A 25,555-nucleotide genomic window follows, 5' to 3' on the forward strand; every position below is an offset into this window, starting at 1 on the left:
ACGTCCCGCCCACAAGCGTGAAACAGACAAACATGGCAGCTTCCACAGACATCATCTTGGGGACCTCAGCGTCCATCGCTGGCATTTTAAATGAAAAACACGGACCTGAACACTTGCAGACTTTAAAAACATTTACAGCTGCGCTGCGGGATGTCGAATACAGGTGAGGTCTGGGTAATTTATTTATGTTTTATACGGAAATGGGCCGTATCAGTGCCGGTCCGGCTAAGCTAGCATTAACTTGAAAATATCCAACTGTCAACTACGCACTGCCAAATATAACGGCACGCCCGGTTTCTGAAGTCATTCAGACCTAATAATTGTCGCTGTAGCATAAAGAAAACTAGCACATATCCGCAGTATAGCTTAAATACGTGGTTATGTCTAAGTTCGGTTATTGCTGTTTTGTACTAAAAGCAGATTTTTAAGCATTACTGGTAGTTTTTTTTTTCCTGTGCAGAAGCTAACGCTGCTTATTAAAATTTAACGGCCTGTGCACGTGACATTATGCTCCTTTCTGTGGTATTTGTAGCACAGGAGTATCCCGCACATTGGATTCAAATTGTAAACTGCATGTTTATTTTTTTCTTAATGGAAAAAAGACAGTGTTTCACGCAAGACCCAGCTAATGTAGTGCAAACACCGCGTTATTAACTACATCTGTGTTTTATATCTGGTGGTCTCCCAGTGAGGGTACTGCAAATGAAATGAATCCTGTGTACTTGTTCACCTGTTTGTTGTTGTCAGAGATGCTGTGGAGGAGGAGACATTCTCCACTCTTGTGAAAGTCCTGACCAGACTATGTGAAGAGCTGCAGGCTGCCGGCTTGGACAGTGAGGATGTGCAGACTTTTACCCTGCAGCTCCAGCTGACCGCAGAGTGCTTCAGAGCTCAGAGGAACTCCTGTGTCCAGAGTAAACGTAACCAGAGTCTGCTCAGGTATCCCCGACGTCACAAAGCAGCAGGGGGATCTTTCAGAAACATACAAAATAATTAAGTAAACAATGGTCATAGAGTTTAGTGACTGATTTATTTGGAAGCACTGCTAAAAATCCTTCTTGAGCATTTTTCCTGCTAAAATTTGGCTGTTTATGTTTAAGGAACTTGTACAATTATATCTTTACAATTGCAGGATTTGTTGAAGTGCTATTTTTGCAGTTTATAATAATATTATGTCACAGTTTGTTATTGGGTGCCTCCTTTTTATTCTTATACAAAAGAAAAAGACAAAGAAGCACTTGACATAATGTGTCTTTGTCAACTAGGGAACTTGGTTTCATTGATGTATCCCTCAAACTCCTGAGATTTCTGTCAACTGTAAATATGGAGATTCCAGATACCATATTCGAACGTAAGTCTAAAATTCGGCCACTGATGCTTAAGGTACAGTAATTATGTGTTTTTCCTTTGTCCCTTTCAAAGCCAACTAAATTGTTTTGAGTTGAGCTATAGAGGTTGTTAGAGATGGAAGTAGATTGTGCTGTTTTTGTCTTGTGGTGCTCAAATTGTAAAATAATTTATGACGTTGACTAGTCAAAAAAAATTATTATGCCTTTGTGTAGGCAGTTTCATATAAGAACTATTTTCTGTCGACAGTCTACATCTGCCAACCAGAAGAAGTGTGCAGCCAGCTAATATTACAGGGTTCTTTGAGTTTTATAAGAAACCGTGCTGTCTAGTTCTTTTGTATTCAAGAGTAGGCAAAAACTTTTAACAGTCTAGAAGGACATAAACGCAATACATCATGGAGGAAAATGAATGGTGAATGAATCTTGAGTAGTTTTTCTGATTTTTTTGATCTGTTTTCTGTGGCTCAGCTCTTCGCTGTGGCATCCAGTTTCTTGGTAACTTGGCTGTTGGTAACCAGTTGTGCAAAGATGACATTTGGATGATAAGCTTCCCAGACCTTTTCCTGTAAGTTCTGTGTGCCAAAATTTCACCCTGATCTTTCTGTTTGACTCCAAAATCACATGCACATTCTATATTAGTAAATCTGTCCACCCGAACGTATGCAAACAGGCAGCTGCTTAGCACTGACGATGAGAAGACCGTGAACTACACCTCGATGGTAATCCACACATGCCTGGATGAGGCCAAGGTGGAAGATTTGTCCAAGCCACAGAACATTGAGCTGGCTCTCAGGGTGATGGAGCTCTGCAGGACTCAGCCTGAGCTGGACTGGACGTAAGTGCATCATTATGGTACTAACTTGAAAACTGTTGTTATGCATCAAGGGCATACTTAAGTGCTCCTTTCCCTTTGTTATTTATTGATTTTTTTCAGAGTGCTCATTGCAACACAGCATTTCCTGAGGTCTTCGTCACTGGTGGAGAACATGTACTCTGAGATGTCTCACCATGATAGGTACTTCATTTTTGTTGTTTGGATAAAAACATGAACAATTCACTCAAACAGAACTGGTTAAATGTATGCTAGCACCTTTCAGCCTATTATTTTAGTTTTTTGGTTTTTACACTGCATAGAAATGATGCACAGAATAGTAGTAAAAAACAGCTAATATTTAACCTTCTAGGACCTGGCGTCCACATATGTGGACATCACATTTTGGGATGTCTAGACCAAAATACTTAATTTTCTCTACAAGGGCCTGATATCCACTTACAAGGACATTATACAGCCACTGTTCTATCAACATTTAAAATGAATGTCCTCATATGTGGATCTTATTTTTCTCAGAAACAAAAATTAGGTAAAAAAAAAAAAAATCTGGTAATTCTTTGTTTTTACATTCATCAGGTCCCAATCAACCCAAATACCAAAGAACAATTAAAAGTGCATGCCATGAAAGAGTTCGGGTCTTAGGAGGTTAAATGAAAACTATAGATGCTTCATATAGATGTACATTTTGTTTTTCAGAGTTACTTTATTAGAGCTACTTTTAGCCCAGCTAAGAGAGGAGGGCTCAGAAGACTGTGGCATCCCTCCCAGTGTGGCTCGTTTCCTGGCCACTTCCTTCCAGAAAGGTTGTGGAGCTGTTCTCACACTTGCTACGGGTTCTGCGTCCAGTGATGAGGTACAGATCATAAATTCAACACATTTTCTGCAGGTTTTTCACCCTGCGTTTGTTAGCCTTACCCTGTGTGAAATGAATAAACTTATGTTTCAGTCGTTTTGACTCTCAGTATTGTGTCTCAAAAGATTCTTACTCTGTGGACTGCCCCCTGTTTGTTGCAATCCCCTGCAGGTCCTGCAGGAGGCGCTAACAGTGATTAGTCTGCTGGATGTGCTGTGTGAGATGACCTCAGACCACAAGCAGTTCATGTTCCTACAGGATCATCCAGACCTTCTAGTAACTACTGTTGGTAAATGAAAAACAGCCATTAAGTCAACAACCGAGCAACAGCAGACATTAAATTAAACAGCCCGCAAAGTCCAAATGCTGGAAAGTTTGAGGTTTATCATTTAATCTGTTTCTTAAAGGAGAAAAGCAGAATCTCATATGTCAACATCAGCCATAATTTGAATAGCTTTATGCTGCTTCTCAGAAGGTGTTCTGCTTTTCCCGTTGTCTGCCACAAACTGTCTGTCCATGCAGAGCTCCTGGAGCAGGTACACGCCACCGGGAAGGCCAGTAAGAATATTTTCAGTGCTGCTCAGAACTTCTCCTCCTTCAGTGGAGATGGAGACTCTTCTTCTTATTCTCCTGTCATCAGCTTTAAGGCACACCTCATCAGGCTCATAGGAAACCTCTGCCACAGCAATACCAACAACCAGAACAAGGTTTGGACAAATGAATGAGTGGAGGGATGGAAGTTCTGTTAAGTTTGTGGTGGTACTTGATAACAACTGTGACGAAGAGTGAATGAAAATTTTGCTATAAGCCATAATTTCCAGATCAGAGGTAGTTCAGTGTGCTGAGTCATATTTCCACTTCCACCTCAAAGTCCTTCATATGCTGCCATTTTTAATATGTTGAGAATTTACATACAGTATTTAATGATTATACTATAAGTGGGACATAAAGAGAACTTTATGTCTGTCTACCTATCAGAGACAGACACTCACAGAGTATTGTACTTAAATCTGTCGCATCTGAAGTGTTTCTTTGATTAAAACTTCATAATAGCTGCCCAAATAAGTGCCCAGAGGCATTTTGAAATAACTGTTAGGTGGTGAAATCTTCTCAAGCACTTTAGCTATTTTTTCTATCTATCTAGTAGGGGAGGGGAAAAATCTATGCAGTATAGTATCACAATATTTTCCTTGGCATTATTGTCAATAGGGGTGCAGCAAAAAATCAGTATTTTATTAAATAATACTGTGAGGATACTTCGAAAAAGAGGGCTTATCTCATGCACCACCATCATGAGATAAATGTTAGCTGAGCAAACAAAGCTACCTTCTAATTCAGAGCAAGCTAATGGCTCAGTCACAGTAAAAATAGGACAGCAACCACCTTGCATCTACAAAAAAAATAGTTGGCTGACTGGTGATTGTATTGATTTTTTTCATATTCTGCAACAGAGTAAACCTTGTGGAACTAAATGGCTGCGCAGAGTTTAACAGTCATGACCACGTTTGATCACAAGGTGATTGCACAGGTCGCCTGATAGGAAGCTTTTCTGCAAACGGTTGCAGTCTGACTTGGAATGACTGCAGTCACTCTCTGAGAGATTATTTTAAATAATTGCTGTTTAATTTATGAATGCAGGAAGACTACCAACATACTACTATCAGTCTGAATGAGCACAACTTGAGGGGACTTGACTCAGCTGAGTGGTTGCATTCTGGTTATATTCCTGTAGAACAGGAGGGTTGCTGAGAGCAAATGTGATAGTTAAATGTGAATTTTTGTCTATGCAGACAGCAACAGACAGTATGATGTGCCTATTTATTACAGATAATTGCTGTATTATCAGAAATGGATTAAATGTAATTGCTAACTTGACACCATGTAATTGTAAAGTGATATCAGACCGATAGCAGACTGACTCTGTCCGACAGCATGGATGGCAGGTTTCTGTGACAGTTTGTGTGCTTGAAAATCTCATTTTACAGTGGAAAAATAACTGAAGTAAGATAACTTTTGTCAGTATCTTTTTATCAAAAAAAAAAAACTAAGGACATAATTTTCAGCTACAAAAAAATAAATCTCAAAATATGTTATTGCAATACTCAGCATATTGCAAAATGTTAAAAGTCACAAGAACATCATATTGTCATGATATCTTATCACATGGTGCCTGTTGATTCCTGCCTGTACGTGCTAACTATCTAGCTGTGAAAGATGAGCAGCTGTAAGGTTTTATACGTGGGAATGTGGATATTCTCATCATTAGTAAATGTCGGTGCTTATATGCTTCTCTTCCTTGTCTCTCTCCCATCCTCACTAGGAGGATGAGGTAAGACACAAGGACGAGTCAAGTGAAGGAAGTGGGGAGACACATTGGCAAATTGAAAATTGCCCAAAGCCTCTTTGGTTAGTTTTATAATATGTACTGATAGTTCTGTCAGGAAATTATGGTTTAGAACAATTATCGAATTTAGAAAAGGAAAATATTTACAAACCCTAAAATTGAAATGTTTTTCTTTGCTTACATTTATTCTAGTCTGCTGGTCTGCCCTTCTAATGCGATCCTTGGTCTCGTAGCATTTAAACAAATACCCTTGATCAGTCCAACACAGTTGGAGGGTCAAAAGTGTAAATGTGACTGCGAGGTTTGGGAGGCCCACCTGAATTAGTTTGCTTTGTTTGACCTCTCCACTAAATGATCATGTTCAGAGGCAGGTTCTAGTAAATGGGCTGCTGCATGCAACCTCAAACCAAATCTCCTGAGGAGTGCAAACGAGTGCAAGGTCTAATTGAGCGAGAGGCTGTGGGTTCTTTCAACACAACTCGCTTTTCCGCTCAAATGTGAAACATTAGCCTCATGTTTATTCTAGAAATCTTATCAGTTTTTCTCAATTGACATCTTTCAGCATGCAGCTATCAGCATAAAGCACAGATGGGTAATAAAGCAGACAGTATCAACATCACTTTGTAGACTCGGTTGTACTTAATAGAAACAGATTTATGGAATGCTTGTGGGATGGCCACCCTCAGTTGGCCCCTGTATAATATTTATGGATGCTGATCTGTGGTCTGTCAGTGGTCAGAAATCACCACGTATCTGTTTTCACCCAGATTTCTTCCAGTAAACCAAATGTCGTTCTGTCCACCTTTGGGAGAGATTGTAATTTAAGATGTGCATGCAAAGCGAGGAACTGCTTGTGCCGGACTGAAAGTCAGGGTCCAGCTGCTTGTTATTCATCCCTTTATGAGTTTAAATATAATTTCAGTAACTTCAGACAATGATTCCTAAAGTGGAAAACGCAGACCTGCGTGCTCTGTGTTTCTTTGACAGTGTAAATGAGATTTCCATTTTCTGTAACTCAGCACTTTGTCTTGTTCTGTTGCTCCAGTGTGTTTGGAGTGTAACCGCAACGGCGCGCAGAGGGCAACAGAAAGCAAATACAACAATTAAGCCTATAGAATGAGACACATGATAAAGAACAGATCGTCCTGTTGTGGTGCTCTTAGACTAACCCACAACCACACTGCTTTGTTTGCATGGATGTGAGGCTCTGCTAAGGGCATCTGTTCTGTTCCTTTGTCTGCTGTTTCTTAACTAGAATCATGAACCTCGATAAATGTCTCACAAATTCTTTCAGTAAATTTTGGATATAAAGTATCTGTTGTTTAAGTAAGTTTATACAGATTTGTTTCCTCCTGAAAAAGAGAGATAAATTAACTAGAGACTGTACAGCAAAACCTTTTGCTATAGTTTTGTTCACTTAGTAAGACATCTCATTAAGAGTATCTGGTTTCATTTTTGCATAAACAATGGGCAGTTTGTGGTGTTGATATGTAAATGTTTCTGCTTCAGCAGATGCTGAGTACTGATCCAATACCAGTGTTAAATTAATATTAATGTGTTATTCAAGTCGGTCCAGTTGACATACCTGAGGTATGAGTGGTACTGGTTGATTTTCAAGAACAAAATTGATGTGCTGATCTGTAGTAGCTGCAGGGACAGGGATGGACAAGACTGGGAAAGAGTACATCAGAGGGACAGTTCAAAGTTACAGACACAAGGCTGAGCTGGTTTGGACATGTGCAGAGGAGGGAAAGTGGATATATTTCATTAAAGATATTGAGGATGGAGCTGCCAGCCTGGAGAAAAAGAGGAAGACCAGAGAGACGATTCATGGACGTAATGAACGCGGATGCACAGAGGTCTGGTTTAAAAAGAGGATGCTGAGGATAGTTTGAGATGGAGGTGGATGATGCACCCTGAAGGGAGCAGCCAAAAGAAGAATCGGCTTCAAACTAGACTGGGAATCATTCTGTGTCGAGCTATATCAGGCTCTATTTTTTCCTGATTTTGGAAAGAATAAATCACCTCCAAGGATAAATATACTAAATTGGCATTTGATGATTTATTTACACTGGTCTCATATTGGTTCAATGTGAGAGTCATCAGGCAGCTGCTTACTGCTGTCATTTATGGTTTTGCTAGTTTTGCTTCATTCTGCTCTCAGTTTCACTGCGAGTACACCTGCTGAGCCGACAGGTAAAGTGATGATAATGAATCAAGTAGTCAACAACACCTTATGTTACAATAATATGTTACAGTTAAAGTTTAACAAACAACAGTGAAAACAAGCAAAATAAATTAGGTACTTAATTACATTCTAATTCAGCTGCTCTTAGTGCAACCTAGGTCTCAGCTGAAGACCAGAGGAGACCATGCCTTTGCCATTGCCGCACCCAGATTATGGAATAATCTTCCTCTTGACATTTGTGCATCAGATTCTATTCAGTCTTTTTAATTACGTCTAAAAATGTACTTGTTTAACCTGGCATTTGAACCTGCATTTATATTATGTAATTACTTTATATCTGTAATTTATATTTTATATTGTGATTTTTATCTGTATCATGATTTTACTGGAAAGCACTTTGGCGTACTTTGGTCTTTAAATGTGCTATACAAATAAATTTGATATGACATGATAATTCATTAGAAATTAACACTGTGAAATTAACAGGGGAGCTGGGGGCTGAGTTGATCTCAGGCCACTGTAGTAAGGCCTTGGTACATAACGAGCTTACTCTGTATTTTATATAATTTTCTTATATCCCACAGGTGCGAGAACTTGAAGGCATCCCCCTCATCTTGGATAACTGCAACATTGACAGCAACAATCCTTGTATCCTTTCTGTGAAGTATAACTATAAAGCTGTGGTAATGTAGCCATATTTCATGTTTATTTAAATCATTCTTCATATTTAAGCAAAAAATTTGTGGGCTCTTTTGTAATTAAGCTTTGTATATTTGTACTGTAAAGCCGGTGGGCTTGCCCCCCCCACGCACAAAAAACAAAACACAACTTTGCATTGAGCTTTAATTGTTGCAGCGTGTACTGGCTGGCAAGGAAAGAGTGCTGAAATTTGAAGAGAGTTATGTTGCTGTGCTTACAGATGGTTGACAGCGTCATGTGATGGGTTGCAGTTGGTGTTAAAATGACTGAGGCTGATTCAACATGCAAATTTTGTTTTGGAAACTTTAAATCCAGTTCAATACACAACTAAAGTAAAATGCTAAACTTTCTTCTTGTATCCAGTGGAGTTACACTTTATTGGGCTTGATTCAATTAGCTGATGGGTACCAGCAGACCTTGGAAGAAAGAAAATAAACAGTTGGTACACTGCAGAGCTCCAGTTTTCACTTATTTATTGCACTAAAAGAAAGTGACGCTTCCAGCATTCATCAGACCCACAAACCCTGACTTTTAACTGGAGGGAGCTCACATATAATGCATCTTTGTCACAACTTTTTGACAGTCTTGGAGAAAACACAAATGTCTTCAGGTCATTGTCTTTGTTCCCATGTTTATCTTCCATGTCTGCTTACCGACATATCCACACACACAGAACCACAACCCCGTCTATCTACCATTACATCCTGTCTAGAAAATGTAGTTATCTAGAAAATAAATGTGTATGGGGTGACCTGAAATGCAAAGCATACACAACATGTCTGCAAACCCGTTTGTTTGTTGGGCTGCCTTTGTAGTCAGTGACCCAAGGAAAATAGAAACTGCTCATGAGTTGAAAGAGCTTGATCGATTTTCCAGGTTTTGTTGGTATTGTATTTTATCTTTCTGTAACAAATCATTTCCTAGATCCATCTTGCATGACATCTACTACCTTGTAGCTCAATGCAAAGTTGTTTTTTTGGGGGAGGGGGTGCAAACTCACCGGCTTTACTGTACAAATATACAAAGCTTAATTCCAAAAGAGACTGAATAAGACCACAAATTTTGATTTAAAAGATGCAGTAGTGTTAAATGGATGTTTGTTTTTAGGCATTAGTAATGTGTTTTGTTTTGGGGTTTTATTTCTTTTTTTTCTCCCTCTCATGACATTCTTTCCCAGCTGGATTTTCAGCAATTACAAATCACTCTAATGTTAAAGGGGACCAATTATGCTCACTTTTAATCGGTTCAAAATCATCCATATTTCTCATAAACTTGGCTCTGGTGTAACGCCTTACTTTGTCCTTTGTCTGAAATGAGTAGTTTCAGCTATTCATCTGTCTTTAAACCTGGTTTCTTCTGATTGGCTGCCCCTTGCAAACACAACGTTTGAAGAGCAGGTGGGCAGGGCTGCTTTTAGCCTTACTCTATTATGGAGATTCCCTCTCTATGAGAATGCCAGAAACTGATTCCCGAGCTTTTGTCTAACAAGGATTGCTTCCATATATGCTGACTGTATTATTTGAAACTTTGCCCATTCTTAATATGAAGATCTACCTCTGAAGCTGTATAAATATGAGGAGAAAATAAGGAAATAATAAGCATAATAAGTCATTGGAAAATATGTTTAAAAATAAAAGATGGAACAGCTGCATGTTCCACTCTCTAAAGCAGAAACTTTGAAATTGTTGTCCTAAACCGGGCATCTCTAGTCATCAGCCAGTGGGCAATCTTCACCATCAGGAACCTCCTGGAGCACAACTCGGAGAACCAGAAACTGATTGCCACTTTGGAACGCTGCGGCACAGCTGACTACTCCGCGCTCAGGGAGTTGGGTTTCCTGGTGGAAGAGCGAGATGGAACCTTGCTGCTCAAACCTGTCAGGAAAGACTCCTAAAAAACATCTGCGAGGCTGCGAGGAGAAAGAAGGTCCTCAACCCATGAACAGGTTTCCATGTAAAGTAGAAGGGAATACATGAAATGTGTACGCTAATGGGTGAACATGCAGCTTGTGTTAAAAGCCTCATGAATGTTACCAAGTACTTGAGCAGCTTCTTCAGGTTAAAGGCCTGCTTATTATTAGACAAATATTATCTGCGCCTGTCCAGAATAACTAACAGTCACACTGCTGCCCACACAATAATCAAAAAAGTGCATTCAGAAAAGTATGTATTATGCTCTATAACATACTTTTCTACCTCAGTAATGCTGGTACTCAAGCCTAAACTATTATGTACACAAAAGATCTGTGGTATAGAAGCAGAGGTCAGGATGCCAGGAGCTCTGGCTTTGTCTTGATCCGAGTCTGTGAAATGAAGAGTTTGTTAGTGGCGAGCACATGCTGGTAACTTTTGGCAGGGCTGATGCTTTGCGGTTTAATCCAAAGACAAAGAGCACTGCAGTATCCTGGCTTTTTGCTTTTCACAGACACAGATGATACCAGCAGGGGTTTGGGTTTAATCCCAGGCCCATAGTGACTTCTGCAGTAACCATGAAACAGAGAATGACCAAAACATGATGTAATCTACCCCCTCCCTGCCTTACCTAATTAAACGGAGGCATCTTGGTCATGATATGAAGACCTTATTCAAGTATTTCCAATATCCACTTATCTACACAGATATGGTATTAATGATATTATAAGCTAAGGCGATTTAAGGGGGAAATGCAGTAATACAAATGCATGTGTTGTTATTTAAAAACAAGGCCCAGTGTGTTTACTGTGTTTTTTGCTTGGCTTTCCAATTATTCTTGTTTTAGGATTATAACAGTATTAGTTAAATACTTAACATAGTTTTGTGAATTTCACCCTAATCTTCTATTTCTATCCATTAATGATTATAAATAAGTCATTAGAGAGATCATGGCATGCAGGATGACTTCTAACCATCCTAGGATAACACCAACTTACACTTCACAATACTTTGAGCAATTTATTATTTATTATACCAGACTGCGGAGACTTTTCCTGGAATATTTGATCAATATTGTATTTCCTATTTAGCTGTAGCCGTGTTTGGTCTGCTGACCTGTGATAGCAATTCTACATCAGTAGGCAGTAGATAAGAACATACTGGAATTGTGCATCTGCAGAGCGAGTGAGAGGAATCGGACCATAAGCATTAGTTTGCAGAATGACATCCCTCCTGCTGCTGGATAAGCTGAACGGTCCTGACAACTCAACAAAGCAGCGCTTTATGCGCCTGCCAACACCCTGCTCCACCCTGTTTGCTCTGCCCCTGATTTTTTAATGACAAAATGTGTTGAAACAATTGGTCGGACTCTCCTCTCGATCCGCCAACATAGTGAAGGGAGCTTATGGGGTTCCGGTCCCCAGGATTTCAGACGGCTAACAAAACAGCTGTTAGTCGCACTTGACTGAATGGCTGCAATGCTTTTCAGCCTCACAGGAAAGAGCCTGTGCAAGTCAGCCCGCCTGAATGAGGTGGCATGGCTGCAGCCATGTGGTCATCTCCTAACACATTAGTACCACATTGGTCAAGGTCATGATTTCTTGTTTCCCATGTCAGCGTTTTACACCACAGGCCTCTACTATAATGTACTTGTGCCTTCTGGTTGGGGTTTCAAAGCTTCATTTTCTTTGGGTTGTACTATGAGTTAATGAATAATGAGTTTAATGCGTAATAAAGGACTGCGTGTATCAAAGAGCTCTTTGTTTTTATTGAAATATTGTTGGCCTTTTGTGACAAAAACAAAAAAAGCTAGAGGTGCCTTAGAAATTTTATTGGTAAAAAAAAAAAAGAATGAAATACAACTGTCAATGTTTGTGTTACAGACTCTAATTTTGCGACAAAACAAATACAGATTAATTTAAATTTCTTTAAGTTATAGCTATGCTTTTAGGAAACTGTTGTCTAAAGTTAACCAAAAGCACCATTAAGACAAATACAAAATACATGCACTTTGTTTTACACTTCCCATGTACTGTCTAGAAGCACATTCCATGTACCTTTCAAAAAAATTTTTATAGGGGACCTATTATGCTTGTGTCCAGCTGCATATTATAATACTTGGACTCTAGAGTAGCTTTGAGTGATTCACAGTTCAAAATAATCCTTATTTATCTTGTATTCATCCATTTCCTTTAATAAAACCCTCTCTTTTTAGTCAACTTTCTTCTGATTGGGTGCCATTTGCGAATACAAGGTTTGTCCCTTAGATGACCATATTAGGATATCCCCTCTCAGTGAATATTACAAAGAGCCGAAGTTGGAAAAACACACTAAAACGTAAGTGTTTAGTGCAGTGTGAAGCAGGATTTCAGGCTTCATTAATTGAAAACTTTTCCATGTTTAATATGAGCACCCACCATTGTAGCATTATATATGTGATAGAAAACAAGGAAAAGCATAATAGGCCCACTTTAATAGTGGTTTCCACAACATTTCCTTGACTTTGCATTACTTTGATTTGACAACTAACTATTAGAGCCCACTCTGAGTTATGAAGGATCATGTGAAGATAGACGATCTGGTCAACTTTTGATAAAACATGTAGAATATTTACAGTTTAGGAACCTTGAAGAAAAACAAAAATTCCAAATAACTTAAAGCTTTTCAATCTGTATACAATGATGTCAGAAAGCACTCCTAAATAGTGACTTTCTTTCCACCGTAAATGACATAAAGTGCCACGTTCCTCATATAAAAATATACTCTTCAAAATGTTTTGTAAGTTATATAAAGCCTAAATAAACATTTCTGAATACATTAAGGGTTCTGTCCAAAAATAGCTTTGAGGCCTTTGATCCTCACATACCCTCTTCCGTGTGGTTGGGGTACATGCCATCCACCCAGGCAGGCCTAAACCGCGCTGGAAGGCCTTGTGTAAGCACAGACCATGAATGTGGAATTCCACGTCTCTGCCGTTCATGGGAATGCTGGATGTATCTGAACCTGATTGCACCTCTATAGAGTTCCAATGAGGCTTACATGGTTTTCACAGAAGTCAAGAGCCTTCCAAAAACAAAACAGTGAACACAGTCAAGACGAGGTGCCGTTCAAACTGACAAGTACGGTGCTTAAAAGTACTTCATGTGTATTTTTCTGCCTCTTTGGTTCTTGGCGTAGGAAAGCATCGGCGGTGTATGTCCATGACCCAACAGCTCCCCAAAGTAACCAATGTCTCATGACATAAAAAAAGAAAACATAACCACGTGAGTGCAAAAAAAGAGAATAAAGCACTAGTAAGTTGCCCTTTATGGGAGGAAAAAATGGAAAAAGATTATTTTTGCTGTTTAGTTGCTGTAATTGAGCTTCCATATGACAAAACCATTGTGGCCTGCATGAAATGGAGAGAGAGAAAAAAATGCCAGAGCACGTGAATTTGCTAACCATCCTCTAAGTGTGAAAAATATTTTGACATAAATAATTCATTTTCAGTGTTCAAACCGAATACAGTGTAGAGTTTAACGCATTCTGCTGCAATCTTACTTCATAGTATTTCCAGTTAGCGTGTTCCAGATGTTTTCCAAGATCCAACAGTCGTTTTTTCTACTTCTGTGGAACATCTGTAGGATACGTCACTGATATTATCTTAAAAATCCTTTCACTTGCAACATATTTGTCTCATGTCACTTTCACTCTAGCATGCAAGCAGTTACGTGTCTTAAATATTTATGTCTGTTGCACCCAAACAAATTCCACTTTGTTTTCCATTCCAGATGGGATGTCAGAATGTGCAAAATGTAATAAATACCTCCAAAATTCTTCACTTGAAATTCCAGCTTCTCATATTCCCTTCCCTTGTACCCTTGTCCCTTTTCCCTTCCTTTCTTGGTACCCTGCCTCATTGTTTCCTCACTTGCAAGTAAAAACCTCTGATTTCTCACTGCATGTGTTGCACTTGACGAAACAGCACCAGTGAAACTTGCAGTTGCACTGCCAGACTCGGGTGTAGTGGTGTGTGTTGTGACCCCGACCACAGCACATCACGTTACAGCCGTCTGCGAGGCTCGAGGTGCCGTTGCACAGTCTTCCTCTTGTCCCCGTGCTTCCTGTGGCCCTGTCCTCTTCGCAATAGTTGGGAGAGCGCTCCAGGTACACCAGGTCTGTGTCTGTGGGCTTTTGGTAGCCTCGAGCCTGTTTGAGACGCAGGAAGGAGGGTTGGCGTAGCCGCGTGGCTCGGACTGGCTCTACTTGAACTGCATCGCTGTAGCGTTCCTTCAGCAGGTTACCGATCTCTCTGAAATTTGGCAGGGTGATCCAACAGGTCTTAGTAGTACAGGAACCAGATACACCATGACACTTGCACTCTAGCTTCATTCTCTCCTCCAGGATCTGAGCGCATAGAGAGTAGAGATTAGGTTGGTACACATTAATCATGGTGGTTAAAAGCCTAATCAGTAGGATAAATAGATACATGATAAACTAACTATAGTATTATACAGTATTATAGTTATAGCTGATTATACCCAGTATTAATTCATGGTCAATAAAAGACACTTGCACCTCTTGTCCTCACCTTACCTTGTATTTTTACGTTAAGCAGAATGCTATTCCTGTGATTAAGAATAAAACTTGGCAAAGAACTTAAGAAAGTATTTTGAAAACACAGGTCTTACAATAGAAACTCAAGGCAATAAAATTTAATTACACCTGAGATTGCTGACACACAAGAAATCTCATGATCATGAGAACAAACTGAGTAAATCTGTGACTTCTAGTTGGCCTAACTGCTGGAACATGCCCCACTCAAAATAAATTAAGGGAACATTTGGTCATGAAAGTCAGTTAAACTTCATGGATATAAACTTGTCCATTTAGGAAGCAAAAACCAATCTGATTCTTAATTTAATCTGTTTTAGTGCCAATGAAAGTGACAACAGGTGCACTGAAGAGCCAAGAAGACAGTTGCCACAAAGGGAATGGTTTTGTAGGTGCTGGCCACAGACCACTCCTCTCTCCTCATTCCACCTGACTGAATTTTCTTCAATTTTGGCTACTGCTAGTGTCCTTGGTGGTGCTTGGTGCTGCTGGTATATAACAACCCAACCCATTCAGGGATGATCCATCCAAGAAGGGTTGCTGTATTTCCCAGCACACTCTCAACAATGTGGAGGAGACACCAGGAGATAGACCGTTATGCGAGGAGAGCTGGACATGGTTGTGTAAGAACATCAACGCACTAGCAGGTCTGGTATCTGCTCCTTTGTATGAAGAGGTCCAGGAAGTTCACTGACAGAGCCCCACAACATGAACATGAAAGCTATTTATGCATGTTTTTCTGAGCAATCACTGTCACACTGAGCACAGGTGACAGATGCAGAAGAGTATGGAAATGGTGTGGCAAACGTTACGCTGCCTGCAACATCATATACAGGGATGAGGATAAGGAGACAACAATGGTCTGTGGGCATCACCTACAAAACCATTCCCTTTTCGAGAATCGTCTCCACATGTTATCACTTTGAATGAATTTATCTGCTTTGATTAAAATCAAAGTGGTTCATGCTTCCTAACTGAAAGTTTAACTGATTTTTGTGTTATACTATGATAATGAAGTGTTCCCTTAATTCTTTTTTTTTTTAGCAGTGTAGCTCTGCAGAATCTCTTAATGTTGAAGCTATGGGCTGTCTGTCTACTTGGCTGCTTTATGGCTTCTTATAGAGTAGAATTGCCAAAGGAATTGAAAAATGGGTTGGAAAAACATGGAGAAAGATCAGTAACCGACTCAAAAGCAGTCAAAACACAGCTGCAGCACTAATCAAGAGTAACAGAGCCAGCCATAGTGCCACTGACCTCCTGAAATGTCACCACAGACCATAGTCTGTAGACTAGTGAAAATCTGAGAGGTAATTTTTGAGCCTCTGCTTATCTTATCAGTGAAAGTCAGAGTTTGTGTGACAGCTGAGACAGTGCGAAAGGACGGTGCAAGCTCTAAGGATGACTTCCAACAAAGGCAAAGGAAAAAATCAAAGGTCCTGCTTGTCTTCCACACAAAAATTCGTTTTAGGAGAGCATTTTTTGGTCAGATGAAGCCAGATACATTTATTTGCCTTAGATAGTTTCCAATGTGTTTGGCGCAAACTCATCCGGGACCCCCACACCAGCAGTGAAGCTCGAAGGTGATACGGGGCTGAATGAACACAAAGGAGGTTGAAGAGATGACATTTATAGATTGGGCCATGGCTACCCGTGGAAATCCCAAAATACCGGCTGACAAAATGACTGGCAGAAGACGAATATTCCAGCATGATTATCATCCAAAGCACACAAAAGTTTCTAAAGGAAGGAAAACTCAAAACTATGACCAAGCCAACTATATTGCCTGATTGGAATCCAGCAGAACACCAACAGCTGAAAGAAATGTCTCTGAAGAACGGCACAGCATCTCTTCAGAAATCTGTGTGACACCGATATTCTTCATGCCAAAGAAGATTGAATCTCTTATTAAAAGTTGCTTCATTGGTTTCCTGTGTTTTGAGTAGAATCAGCCTGTTTTTAATTTCACATAAGAACAAACACTTGACCATTCAACTTAGAAGTAAGCAGCTAGTACAAGGTCATCATTTTGAATAATTTGACATTTAATTGACGTTGCGCGGGGGTGTACACACTTCTGTGTGTTGCAAATGGTCATTTTAAATTTGTAGGTCCATTGCTTAAAATGCCTAATAGCATTCGCTCAGCCTTCAAGTCTGTCTGTTCTGGTGAGCTGGGTTTTCTGTGGGCACTTCAACTTTCAGCACAGCAACATATAGGCCAACTTTATGTCAAAACCTGGGGAAAATAACTCATACCCCCGAACTGTAGTCTCTAATTAACTTTACCTTTGCTGAGACCACAGAATGGCGTGACAGCCCGAGAAAACTGACCAGAGCCGTTGTGCAACCATGCATGTATAGAGTTACATTGTGGTTTGAGCCAGATTTATATTATATTGCCATACAAATATTTTCAGATGACAAAATTGACAGGTGACTGTTTGCCTTGGTGACCGAGCTGTATTTTGTTTTCGATGCATTTTCAATGTGAGATGACTTAAAGCTCATAATTACATCATGTTGTAACTTGTTTGTCTACAGCTCTGGTCTTAAGAGAAACTCTGTCTTTCCCCTCGTGGTTATCGCATTTTTGGAAGTCCCTCCAGTCGGTTCAGTGTTTGTGGTGGCGCAGAAGTGTGGTCTTTGGTGCTGCCGCTGAGAAAGGAGGCGGGGGATAATATCCTCAACTCTGACTTAATGCCTAGTAATTCAGGGAATGGGCTGTAGGCCTGTGGCACAGCTCCATTTGGGAGTCGTCCTTACCAACCCTCACGTTTTATGTCACGCATCGTTTAATTATTATTAGCTTTATTGTTTGGTTGAGTTTTATGATCATGTGTTACCTTTCGCCCTGCCTCATTGTTGTGCAGGTTCATCAGCCTCCGGGCGTTTTTCTTGATCTCGCGGGCGTCCATGAAACGCCGCGAAAACTCCACGCCGTATTTGACATCAGCCGAGCAGCCTCCCCATTTCCAGCCCTCCTCCTGGTCATGGTAGCCCTGCTTGTCCTGGTCACAACCGCACTGGCTCAGATTGCCTTGGCTACACGCTGCGGTTACTGCGTGGGCAACTCCAGCGGCTGTGATGGCATAAGTGAATGCTGCTTCCCTGCTGCCTGAAGAAATAGAATCATGTTAAAATACTGAATTCCTTGTTATTCCATGACAAATTATTAGAAGTTGATTCCAAGTAGTTTTTGCTGGGTCTCCCAATATTAGGTTCATAGAGATGCTGATGCACGTGAAGGAGGCCATCATTAGTATGAAAAAACAGACCTATCAGAGAGACAGCAGAAACTTTAGGAGTGGCCAAATCAACAACCTGGTTCACTCTTAAAAAGAATTAATGCACTGGCCAGTTCAGCAACACCAAAACAACCACAGAAGAAAACTGAAATATATGTTTACATGGTCAAGAAAAACCTCTTCACAACAAAGTCAAGAACAGGTGGACCTGTTGCTGTTGTCAAAGTCTACAGTCAAGAGATGCAAAAATCTAAGAATCAGAGCGTTTACACTAAGGTGCAGATTGGTTAGGAAGACCAGATTAGACTTTCCCAGAAAACATCAAAAGAAACCTGCAGAGTTCTGGAAAAGAAATCATTGGACAAATGAAACCAAGATGAATTTGTACCAGAATGATGGGAGGAGAAAAGTATGCAGAAGGAAAGGAACAGCTCATGATCGAAGCTTACCACACTATCTATCAAACATGGTGGAGGCATTGTTATGATATACTGCAAAAGCAACCCAAGAGTTTCTCCAGGAAAAGAGATGGGATATTCTTCCATGGGCAAATCAGTCACCTGATCTTAATGCAGTGGAACATACCTTTCAGCTCATGAGGACACAACTGTAGGCATTTTTAACATTTCCACTTGAAAAACTGAATTGAACTGAGCATTGAAAGATTTAACAGACACTCTGCAAGAGGAATGAAGCTCTACAATACTATATTCATTTTTATCAAGGCAGCAACCTGACAAGATGTCAGAAAGACATCATCTTCTGTCTTTCTGACATATTTTCAAATGCTTTTAGCAAAAAGTGTTACTATCAGGAAAAAGTTGGGCTTAAAGACAATATAGCATTCAGCATTTCTGGACTGTGACCCATGTTTGTAAGCTTAAAGGCTTTTGTCTTGACCCATTGAAAGTCACTTCAGATGTACTGATTCCTTGACATTACCATGTCACTCCTTTTAGCTAATTAGCCCTCTGCTCAGTTAGAGGTTATGCAGACCTTTGGTAGAATTACCATAAGGTCACCAAACCGCTGAAGATCTATTTTCTCGAGATACCTTAAAGCTTCAAGGATTCCTCCTATTAGGCTTTCAAGGGGTAAAGAGTTAAATCAGGACCTCTCCAAAACTAGTGTTCTTTTTTGAAAAAAAAAAAAAAAAAAAAATCATTTGAAAACACATTTTATGTTTTTGGCTTTTAAACTAGGCTGAATATTTGGCATTTGCATTTACTTGTCTTGTTTTAACTTTTCCTTTTTATTATTATTTTATTCTCTTTTAGCTGTGAAGTCTGTCCGAAGGTCCGTCCAAGTAAAGCTTGGTCACCATGCATGCTTTGTAATGTCCTTCTTCTTTTTTTAATGATTTGATTTGACTTGACGTCAAATAACACGCTAGGCAAAAATAAAAGAAAACACTTCTGTGTGGGCAGACAAAAGGCCTTTCAATTTTATGGGGTTACCCCAGCAGCCAAACATTTGTTGCATTTCACGACAAGTTCTGTAGTCCCTCGTTTCCAGCTTTCCGGAAAAGGCAAAAGCCCTCAAAATGTATTGAAGTGCAAAGCTGGGTTGCTGCTCTTTGGCTTTAGAGAAAAAAATATTCACTGCTTTAAGGACATGATTAAATATGAAAGAGAGCAGTGGTGTATAACAGTTTGAACTCTATTAGGTCTAACTGTACTGCCATCTAACTGCAATTCCAGTATTTGTTAATGTCTTCCTTAAATTGACTGTAAGATGCAAATTAATGAGCCTAAGTGTAAAGGCACAGTTTCATAACTCCATCCTTTCTCCGTAAGCCTTGTTTCATGCTCCATCGCTGATCTGCACAGTTAGTCGGTAACTGCTGAAGCAGTGATCACCATGGTGAAGAAAACACAAGTGACATCTACTGGCTGACTGGAGGAGCTTTTTTTTTCTTAAAAGATCAGCATTCGCAGTTACTTTGCTTAATGTTTTTCATCAATGGGATTTCTCACGCAGCTCATGTGTCATTCTGTCTCTGTCTTAGGCGGTCCGCATCATTCCAGCAAATGATACTGCTGTGTGTTGCATGTTGAAATAATCTGTGGCCAGGCTCGACTGAGATGTGCCCATTTCCAAGCTTTTTGTGTGTCACCAATTGAACTTCAGAATAAACACGTTGATATTTATGGGGTGGGGGAGGGGGGCAGAAAGGGGATGGATTTATTGGCACAGAAGCTGGTAACAGGATATCCTCGCTCTCCAATCAGGATAATGCCGGGCCTCCGTTCTTCTGAGCAGCCCCAGAGTATTAATCCATGGCGTCTCTGGTGGAGGCGATTCTAATGGCGCGCCTCCAACCTGACAAACTCGCTCTCGCAAACCATCAGGCCTGCGGTTCGCTCGTTCCATAACTCAAAACAAACTCTTTAGTCGTCTCTCATCAGGCTGAATCTGCGACCCATTCGGATATATTGTATGGTTGAGTCTTTCTCCAGGCATCAGGCGCATTCAATAGCCAAACAGCCATCTCTTCGCACTATGATTTGTTTTGATTGTACAGCAGTGCATGCAGGGTTCCATTGTTGCCATCCAGCTGCTGGAGCTGACTTCAATTAGTGGTTTTGCATGAATTTTGCTGGTCTTTCTCAACATTTAATGAGTTCACAGGCCCAGCAGGTCAATCAAATAAAGTGGTGGATGGCACATTGGCCACATGAGAGGGGGCTAAGACCCGGGCTCACATTTCTGTCTTTAAGACTAAAGAAAATGGGTAAGAATCAGGTGACAGATGTGTGTGATTTTACAAGAAATGATTTTACAACCCCCTCTCCCCAAAAAAACCTAAAAAGCTCACACATTTGTTGCAGCCTGCTAACTAGTTTACTTCTAATTAAAATAAAGTCTTTTCATTGTTCCTCATGGAAAGGGTGCGAGGATCAAAGTAAGGTCTAGAGCGTCTCTCTGAGTCTCGTTCACACACCACAAAAGAAAAGAGACATTTCCTCTGACAAAAGAAATAAAGCGATCCAGACGTCTCGTCTGCCCGTCTCCCATGTTGAAGAAAGTGATTGCTCCCAGAGCTGCTAGATTAAACGTGCATCCAAACCCACAGCGAGACCGCAACAAAACAGCTCCGACTACAATGTGATTTACATGAGAGGTTCACATTAGGAGCAAACACGCTTCTGTGAGGAATAAAACTGGGAAGAATGTGGACTAAAAGCGGGGAGGTGTGTTCATTTCTGTGTTTATGCATTGCTTTCAGAGATGGACCTAAAGCGAGGCTTCACAGAGAAAGTCTTTGCCCCATTAACCACGATGTATGGCAAGCAGAGTCGCTTAAATCCCCTTTGGGTATACTAGCAAAGCCGTTAGAGTTGGAGTTTGTTCATTCATTGTTCTCGCGTGTGGAGCTCCAAACAGAAATGCCTTCATCAGTGCTCCAACTTTTTCCTCACAGCGCTGACAATAGTGACAGGACGTTCAAAGGCAACATGAGAAGAATGAGAAGAGATTCTCGTGCCAAGAAGAATGGCTTCGTCTACACGCTGATGTTCAACTTTCAGTGATGGGAAATCTCGGCTCGGCTTGGTTTGAACAGTCCACCTGTTATCACATCTACGATTTCCACCTGTTGGACCTTATTTAATTTAATCAAACTGTTGTAAAATGTTAGCCAATAAACTTTCTTCTGTCACCATTTTACTCACAATAGGTCATATTATATTAAATATTGTCAATCTGTACTTGATACTATGTCAGTATCTCAAACACCCCTGTCTCGTCCTTGAAGCTGTTCAATCTCAGCCTACTTTTCACATATTCTACGATCTGCAAGCAGCAACCTCCATGGTAGAACTGGAAGTGTAAAACACTGCTGTTCCTCTAATGGCCACTAGGGGCTGACTCCTAAAGGTACTCATGGTGCGTTCCTGAATAAGTCGGAAATTATGATTTGGAAATTTTTTGTGGAAAACCCCCTCAACTTGGATTTCCCATTCAGAAAAGTTGGAGCAGACCAACATAGCAATAAACATAAACAGTAGAAAAACGGTAAACTTCTCATCTGTACTACAACTGTTCTGTATTTTTGACTCAGTAAATAAGCATTTTCAGAGCACTCAGGCTCTATCCATGAATGTGTTTTGTAACAAAAAAAAGTGTAAAAAAAATATGTATTATCCAGTATTGCTAGTAATACCTGCATGGCTCTACCTTGCTAAGAACCAAAACAAATGCTGTTTTTCCTGTCTTTTTCTGGAATGCGCTAACTCTGGAGTGATGTCACTCCCAAGTTTTGACATTCGAGTGCCAAGATATCTAGAATGCATACATCAGTCCATGCTGACTCAGTTTTGAAATAACCAGCATCAAAGATGAAATTAACAATGTTTAGAGCATGGTATGAAACACGGATTAAGCCTCTAAAGCTAAATTTCCTCTTCATAACAACTGTAGGAGGGCTGAATTTTTCCTAACTCACCTGTTTGGATTTTTTTAAGACTTAAAATTTGGGACATGGCCTCTTTGATTGAAATGAGCATTGACACACCTCTGCTAAGTTACTGAGCTGAGATTCTTGGTGTGTTTGCACTAATGGTGTATACATAATTTCCTTAGGCATTATTAAAGGATTCTGATTATCTTGGATTAACTGACAAACTATTTTGGCCAGCTGTGATGTCTATCTCATGAAATATTTTTTTGCTTCAGTGTTAGAAATTTAAATTCTAGTTAGTTAGCACAGATTTAGCAGGTACGTATAGCAGTATATTTTGTGGCTGTAGCTTGCTAACCAAGTGTGCTAGCATTAGCTGATAACTTATTTCTTGACTTGCTTGTCTTTATGTAGTCCCCTCCGGCTCAAAAAACCCAACATGGTGCAAGCAAAACAAAAACGTGTCTACAATCTTTAGGTAACCATGCAGTGGTTGCCTCCATCTTTCACATATAGTCTATGTGTCTGTACAGAGAAAAACTGTTAATACTTCTTGTAGAAGCTGACTTTCAACCAGACTGACCTACTCTCAGCTCTTGTCCAAACACGGTCCTCTCTCCCAGGGCTGAGCAGTTCCACCGGCCGTAGCGGAACTGGTACTGGCATTCGTTGATGCCCAGCTGGGCACCTTCACCAATGATGATGATGGCATCGGGGCGACTCTGACAAAGGGCTCTCTGACGTGGGGCCAGTCCAGGTATCTTGTTGCAGATGATGTTGGCACCCAGAGCTACCACAGAAGACAACGCCCTAGGCAGAGAGTAATGGGGCTTAATGAGAGAGAACAACAGAAATTATGGAACTGAAATCTGAGTGAAATCAGAAAGATTTGAATTCTGCCCCCAACTTAAACCTTGCTTGGGTATCAAGATGTTATTGTCAAGAGGTGAAATGGGTACATTTGTCAAGATAACTAAACAAAAACATAAGTCTTATCATGTTTGATTTAATGGACTCTCATATAGACATAAGAAAGTGCAGTATTTAATTAGAAAACTGGTTTTCAAACTCAGTACATTTCTGTCCACCTCTCTTTCTCTCTATTATATAAAACATGAACCAGCACAGCTACTTTAAGGCTTCAGAACCTGCCCTTAATATGAATGAGAGGCATGTATGGTGCAGCAATCATTCTCTCTGTGAGGGTCTGGGTCTTTTAATGCTGTAAGAAAAGAGCTCATTACATAGGCCTGGGCCTGTGGGCAAAGCGTGGAGTAATCCAAAAATGAGGCTTTTCCATATGCTGCTTTCCAATTATGGCCCTTGTCTGACGAGGTGCTTCTATGACAAAGTGGTTCTGGTGTAATGTGTAAATCCACGAGGGCAGGTTATCTCATCAGCTGCGCACACACTAGGACGTGCACAAATCTTGCCGATTAAATATTGGCTACATGCATACACTCATGCGAATTCATTCAATCTTTATGACTCAATATGAGACGGAAAATGACACACGTGGCCATATGTTGAAGGAAAAATCCACAGCTCTTGTTCCATGGCAGTCTATGATGGGATAAAATGAAATTAATTGAACGACACAAATCACGCATTTCCTCCCCATGTTTCCAGTATATTGAGTGACTGGATAGTCCAAGTTTCATTTTCCCCACTTTCTAAAATAAATCTTTGCCACACCAGAACGAGATGCAAGCACGAGTCGATGTTCTTCATTTTGCAAAGTCAAATGCTGAGTTAAAAATAATAATCATAATAATTAAAAAAAAACAGCTGTAATAAACACCTGCACTAAAAACAAAACAACTTCGCTCTCTGTTAGTCCAATTTCCTTGTGCGTAATTGGCTAATTTGCGCACAAGGCACTACTACCTGCTGGAGAAATTACACGTGTTTATTCAGAAGAAACCTACAGGTAGCTACCGCTGGTGAGGATGAGGAAGATCTGTGGGTAGTAGACGGACAGCAGCGCACTGCGAGATGAGATGATGAGCATGGTTGCGCATTGAACACAGCTTGATTTGCTCGCTTGGCTTTAAGAAAAAAAAGTAGAAGAAGAATTGAGAACAAATGTATCCTTTTTTTTTTAGAGTCCACGCAAATGCAGAGCGGTTCTCCTTCTTTAGCTAACGAAACCGTGGCTGTCGGCGGCTGTTCCCAGCTCCGCTATCCGTGTGTTGTTGGAGATGAGAGTCTGCATCCCTCGGCCGATGTGCGCTCTGCCACCTGGACTGAAAGCGGGCTAGGTGTTAAAGGCGAGAGAGAGGAGAGAGGGTGGGAGGGGGAGGGGAGGCAGATGGGGTTCCGGATGTCCGGATGCGTCTCCAAAAGTGAGACTGTTATAGTATTTGGAGGGGAGAGAGACGGTGGCCTTTTTTCCCCGGTGCACCAGCCCCGGGATGAGGCTGCACACCCTGCATCCTTCTGTGTCCCACCCCCTACACACCTCCTGCCCACGTCCACTCCTCTCCCACCCCGCTCTTTCTCGCGTTTTTTTTAAATATATTTTTTTAAGGTTTGTTTGGTTTTTTTTTGTGGCCGTCGATCGTTAAATGTGTTTCTCGTTATTCCTTTTGCCCCCCCCCTTGTGCTCGGACCCGTGACCACTGCAGGGTTACAATTAAGTCCAGCACATCCAAAACTCAACCAGTAATATTCTTAACTCTGAAAAACAACAATGCCAGTGAATAACTGCATATTTGAATTACCCAAAATTGGTTTCAGTGTTTTAAAAATAATAATCTTCTGGGTTTTTGGCAGTGTATATAGATATATATATATTTATTCTTATTTTTTTATTTATTTATTTTTTGGAATGGCTTTTTAGCGACTGTCTGTGGGTATCACCAAACAAATGGCTTTAATAACCATTACTTGCACTCCCAAAGACCACTGCTTAACTCTTGGAGTTCCAGTTTCTCTCAGCTGGCTGCTGTTTGCTGAAATGCTTCAGATTTGCAGTGTCTTCAAGCTTCCAGCTTATGTGTTGTGGCTGTACCCTCCGACAACACGCCCTCATGTGGTGACATGAAGGAACAATGTCACTCAGCTACATAACCGGTGCCAGAATGCACAGGAGTTGGTGTAGCATCTGCAGAGTTACAGAGAACTGCTGTAACTGTTTAA

At 40.5% G+C, this 25,555-nt stretch overlaps 2 protein-coding genes across 7 annotated transcripts in view; one reads left to right on the forward strand and one right to left on the reverse strand.

Moving 5' to 3' along the window:
• Positions 1-11,928, forward strand: atxn10 (ataxin 10). Of its 2 annotated transcripts, none has more exons than XM_005455553.4 (11): positions 1-163; positions 748-939; positions 1,266-1,351; positions 1,818-1,914; positions 2,020-2,184; positions 2,284-2,364; positions 2,878-3,034; positions 3,206-3,323; positions 3,557-3,741; positions 8,151-8,214; positions 9,975-11,928. In XM_005455553.4, the coding sequence occupies exons 1-11, from the start codon at positions 33-35 to the stop codon at positions 10,157-10,159; spliced, it is 1,461 nt and encodes a 486-aa protein (XP_005455610.1). In that variant the 5' UTR covers positions 1-32; the 3' UTR covers positions 10,160-11,928. The 2 variants fall into 2 exon arrangements, with proteins under 2 accessions (XP_005455610.1, XP_019202737.1); XM_019347192.2 differs by lacking the exon at positions 9,975-11,928 and adding an exon at positions 8,486-8,521 and having other exon boundaries at positions 8,151-8,249.
• wnt7ba (wingless-type MMTV integration site family, member 7Ba) overlaps positions 11,773-25,555 on the reverse strand; it is a 19,035-nt gene continuing 5,252 nt past the window's right edge. The window contains exons 1-5 of one of the 5 annotated variants that reach the window (XR_002056940.2): positions 24,343-25,017; positions 22,998-23,224; positions 17,611-17,882; positions 13,981-14,561; positions 11,773-13,792 (exon numbers count right to left, since the gene is read on the reverse strand). Coding sequence is in view for 3 of the 5 variants with exons in the window: in XM_019347193.2 (XP_019202738.1) it covers positions 14,082-14,561; positions 17,611-17,882; positions 22,998-23,224; positions 24,353-24,435 (1,062 nt within the window). In the remaining 2 variants the exon portion in view is untranslated. Of the gene's footprint in view, positions 14,562-17,610; positions 17,883-22,997; positions 23,225-24,342; positions 25,018-25,555 lie in introns of those variants that run through there. The other 4 variants (XR_002056939.2, XM_019347193.2, XM_003450692.5 and 1 more) reach the window with 4 other exon arrangements.

Source organism: Oreochromis niloticus, linkage group LG17 (assembly GCF_001858045.2).
Source record: "Oreochromis niloticus isolate F11D_XX linkage group LG17, O_niloticus_UMD_NMBU, whole genome shotgun sequence".
Taxonomy (NCBI): Eukaryota; Metazoa; Chordata; class Actinopteri; order Cichliformes; family Cichlidae; genus Oreochromis; species Oreochromis niloticus.

Excerpts from the sequence above, each read along its gene's own strand:
- atxn10 (XM_005455553.4), top strand. The coding sequence starts at position 33 with ATGGCAGCTTCCACAGACATCATCTTGGGGACCTCAGCGTCCATCGCT. Across the intron at positions 1,915-2,019 it reads AGCTTCCCAGACCTTTTCCT|GCAGCTGCTTAGCACTGACG; the intron begins GTAAGTTCTGTG and ends GTATGCAAACAG. Across the intron at positions 2,185-2,283 it reads CAGCCTGAGCTGGACTGGAC|AGTGCTCATTGCAACACAGC; the intron begins GTAAGTGCATCA and ends GATTTTTTTCAG.